The sequence below is a fragment of the Nicotiana tabacum genome, chromosome 15, assembly GCF_000715075.1.
Source record: "Nicotiana tabacum cultivar K326 chromosome 15, ASM71507v2, whole genome shotgun sequence".
NCBI lineage: Eukaryota > Viridiplantae > Streptophyta > Magnoliopsida > Solanales > Solanaceae > Nicotiana > Nicotiana tabacum.
Window position 1 is genome coordinate 107,800,650 of NC_134094.1, and position 4,468 is coordinate 107,805,117.

At 40.9% G+C, this 4,468-nt stretch overlaps 1 protein-coding gene across 1 annotated transcript; it reads left to right on the forward strand.

Moving 5' to 3' along the window:
- The first annotated feature begins 2,192 nt into the window (after nucleotides 1-2,192).
- LOC142169785 (uncharacterized) lies at nucleotides 2,193-2,771 on the forward strand. The gene has a single exon (XM_075231696.1). The coding sequence runs from the start codon at nucleotides 2,193-2,195 to the stop codon at nucleotides 2,769-2,771; it is 579 nt and encodes a 192-aa protein (XP_075087797.1).
- The last annotated feature ends 1,697 nt before the right edge of the window (nucleotides 2,772-4,468 follow it).

Sequence of the window (4,468 nt, forward strand, 5' to 3'; positions counted from 1 at the left end):
TTTCACTCTCATTTTGCTAAGCATTGGGGACAATGTTTACTTTTATTCAGGGGGTGGAGTTTATTTGATACATTGACACACTTTGGATACATTTGGTCTGTAATAATTTGATGATTCTCTTTATTCTCTTTTTTGTATTTATCTATCTTTAGTAGCTATTGTTCATTAGCTTCTTTATTTTTCCACTTTAGTTTTTGTTTTGTTGAGTAGCATATTGTTTATGCGTTCGTAGATAATAAGCCTTTGGTTTTCTTAACACCACGGTTCTTCCCAAAGGTAGTTTTTGTGTGAACCGGTTGACTGGTCCCAACGATGGTGGCATGACAACCTTCTTAAGGGAATAAGTCTATTTTTATGTTTAGGTAATAATAGTAGTGGTAGTAGTGGTAGTAGTGGTGGTAGTGGTGGTAGTAGTGGTAGTAGTAGTAGTGGTAGTAGTGGTAGTAGTGGTAGTAGTGGTGGTAGTGGTAGTGGTGGTGGTAGTGGTAGTGGTGGTGGTAGTGGTAGTGGTGGTGGTAGTGGTAGTGGTGGTGGTAGTGGTAGTGGTAGTGGTAGTGGTAGTAGTGGTAGTGGTAGTGGTAGTAGTAGTAGTGGTAGTAGTAGTAGTAGTAGTGGTAGTAGTAGTAGTAGTAGTGGTGGTAATGAATAAAAAGGCCTAATCAAGTCATTCTTGAAGTGTTAATCATTTCATTTGGTACCAACACACCTAACTACGTGTTTATGGTTAGAGACAAGGTTTTTGAAAGAAATAGCCCTAGTTAGTGACTCTTGAGTTGAGTTTGGTGATCATCGAGTGGTTTATGGGACCATAGTGACCTTCAAACTTGAATGTCATCGATGTAGGCTCTAGACTCTATCCTCTTTTATAATCTAGTTGAGTGAGGGTTGAGATGAATTGTTGCTAGTTCAAGTATCCGTACGGATGGTCTAGAACTTGCCCCGGATGTGTTTCAAGGCGAAATCCTAAGTTTTTCTTGGTTTGAGAAGTGATTTTAGGCTTTTCTTGGCCCATTTGAACTTTCTATTGCCAACTAATGTTGTTATCCCTAGTCAACCCCCTTTAAGCCACTAGCCTTTCTCATTTGATAACAATGTTATATGTCTTTACCCATTTTGTCGTGACCCTATCTTGGCACCCGGACTTTTCTTAATACTCTTGTGGAATAAGTGGCTTAAAGCATAAGTTTAAGGGAGAGATGAGGAATTTGAAAAAGGTATCAAGGCACAAAAAGAGAAAGAAAATGATCTCTATGAAAAGAGAAGGCAAGAAAAGAAAAGGACAAAAAGAAAAATGCAAAAAAGAGAATAAGTGGAAGGGTTTATGGATTCAAAAAGAGGTAATGATCCCTAACATGAGCATAAAAAGGGAGAAAAGGAATGAAATGAACAAGAAAGAGTGATTTCAAGTCTCTCTAGCCCTCAATGAAAAGGAAATGCCTCTAAGAATTGGTAATTGTGAGCCGAGAAATGAAAATTTAGAGTTCTTAAGGAAAGGTATAACCGCTTACACATATGGTATCCTCCCCTAATCCAAAAGCCTTCATTACAATATGAAATAAGTCCTACTTGATTTTGAACCGAGTGAGCTTACATTAGTGATGACCTATATGAGGGGTAAGCATATGGCACTTGAAGTCAAACTTGTGACATTCTCTTGTGAGAGAAGAGTGAACCTTCATGAATCTTAAGATTGAATGCTAACTTTTAAGTGAGCTTGGGAAATGGAAGGTAGAGGAGGAAGAGATTGGAGTCCACCATGACCTACATGATAAGAACAAGAGTCCTTGATGAGTAAAGTCAATTATTAAAGCTCAAATGTCACATTAGAACTATATGTGCATGAATATTTGACTTGTCACCTTGTTGATAATGCATGAGTAGTGTGGGTAATTGTTGGTCCCAACTGAGTATGAATGGCTCATCATTGACTTGCTGAAATGACCTTTAACTTTGAGGAGGTGGGAACTAATTTATTTACTTTAGGACAAGCAAAGACTTAAGTTTGGGGAGTTTGGAAGTGCAATTTAGCTATTTCATTTTCTCTCGCCAAGTGTATACCCCTAACACCCATATTAAACACCCTGTGGAAATCGACCCCAACTCTTGTTTGGTACTATTCTTCCAATGACCGTTTCCACTCACTATTAAGTGCGAATTATACTTGGATCATTCCTATATATGTGTCCATGCCAATGGGTGATTCTGTTGTCGTGGATAGGGTCTACCAGTCCTGTGTGGTGACTTTCTATGGTTATGAGACCAAATCGGATCTTCTATTGCTCGATATGGTTGATTTCGAGGTTATCGTGGGCATGGATTGGTTGTCTCTGTACCATGTCATTCCTGACTGTCATGCTAAGACTGTTACCTTGGCGATGCCTGAGTTGCCCATATTAGAGTGGAGGGGTTCATTTGTTGGTACTTCCAATCTGGTTATTTCTATCTTGAAGGCTCGACATATGGTCGAGAAGGGTTGTTTAGCCTATTTTGCCTTTGTTCGGGATACTACTGTAGAGACTCCCTCATTAGATTTAGTGCCGGTGGTACGAGAGTTTTCTAATGTATTTCCTACTCATCTACCAGGTATGCTGTCGGATTGTGATATCAATTTTGGCATTGATTTGGTGTCAGGCACCAAGCCTATTTCTGATTCGCCTTATTGCATGGCTCCAAAGGACCTGAGGGAGTTAAATAAGCAACTTCAAACGTTTCTTGAAAGGGGTTCATCAGACCCATTGTGTTGCATTGGAGCACACTGGTGTTATTTGTGAAGAAAAAGGATGGGAGTATGTAGATGTGCATTGATTACCACCAGTTAAACAAAGTCACCATCACGAATAAGTACTTATTGACGCGCAATACTTATTTGACCAGTTACATGGTGCCAGGGTGTTCTCTAAGATGGACTAGCGTTCTTAGCTGAATATTCGTGATTCGGATGTTTCAAAGACAGCTTTCCGGACTAGGTATGGGCACTATGAGTTTTCAGTGATGTCCTTCGGCTTGACTAATGCCCTTGTTGCATTTATGGATTTAATGAATCGGTTGTTCAGGTCGTATCTTGACTCATTTATCATTGTCTTCATTATTGACATATTGATCTACTCGCGTAGTATGGAGGAGCACGAGCAGCATTTGAGGTTATTGCTTCAAACCTTGCGGGAACAGAAGCTATACGCTAAGTTCTCCATGTGCGAGTTCTGGTTAGATTCTGTGGCTTTCTTGGGGCATTTTGTATCAGGTGAGGGTATAAAGGTGGATTCCAGAAAGATCAAGGTAGTCTAGAGTTGGCTTCGTCCTACCATAGCTATCGAGATTAGGAGTTTATTGGGGTTATCACATTATTATGGTCGGTTCGTGTAGGGCTTTTGGTTTATTGCAGCACATTTGACTAGATTGACCCAGAAGGGTGCTCCGTTCAGATGGTCCGAGGATTGCAAGGCAAGCTTTTAGAAGCTCAAGACCACTTTGACTATAGCACATGTGTTAGTGTTGCCCTCCGATTTAGGGATGTATATTATGTATTTCGATGCTTCATGCATTGGCCTCGGTTGTGTATTGATGCAAGAGGGGCGAGCTATTGCATATACTTCACCACAGCTGAAGCCCCACGAGAGTAATTACCCCGTACATGATTTAGAGTTGGCCGCAATAGTTCAGGCTCTCAAGATCTAGAGGCATTATCTTTATGAGGTGTCATGTGAGGTTTACGCCGATCACCGTAATTTGTAGCATTGTTTTAAGCAAAGGGATCTTAATTTGAGGTAGCGCATGTGGCTTGAGTTACTGATGGATCATGATATCACTATCTTTTATTATCCGGGTAAGGCGAATGTGGTTGTGGATGCCTTGAGAAGAAAGGCTAAGAGTATGGGTAGTTTGGCATTCATTTCAGCATAGGAGAGGCCATTGGCTTTGGACATTCAGTCCTTAGCTAACAGACTTATGAGGTTGTATATTTTAGAGTCCAATCGAGTTCTTGCATGTGTTGTGGCTCGATTTTCATTATTTGAGCAGATCAAGGCTCGTCAGTATGACTATCCGCACTTGCTAGTCCTTAGGGAGATGGTGCTACATGGTGATGCCAAGGAGGTTACTATTGGTGATGATGGTATTCTGCGACTCTTGGGTCATTTATATGTTCCTAATGATGATGTTCTGAGGTAGACGATTCTAGAGAAAGCACACAATTTGCGGTATTCTATTCATCTAGGTGCTACGAAGATGTATCGTGACCTGAGGCGGAATTACTGGTAGCGGCGGATGAAGAAGGACATAGTTGAGTATGTGGCGAGATGTCTAAATTGCCAACAGGTCAAGTTTGAGCACCAGAGACCAGGTGGCCTACTTCAGCAAATGGTTATACAAAAGTGAAAGTGGGAGCACATCACAATGGATTCGTAGTTGGGTTACCACGGACGTTGAAGAAGTTCGATGTTGCTTGGGTCATTGTCGACAGACTAACCAA

What these genes read in the sequence shown, in the direction of transcription:
- LOC142169785 (XM_075231696.1), top strand. Translation starts at nt 2,193, where the DNA reads ATGGGTGATTCTGTTGTCGTGGATAGGGTCTACCAGTCCTGTGTGGTG.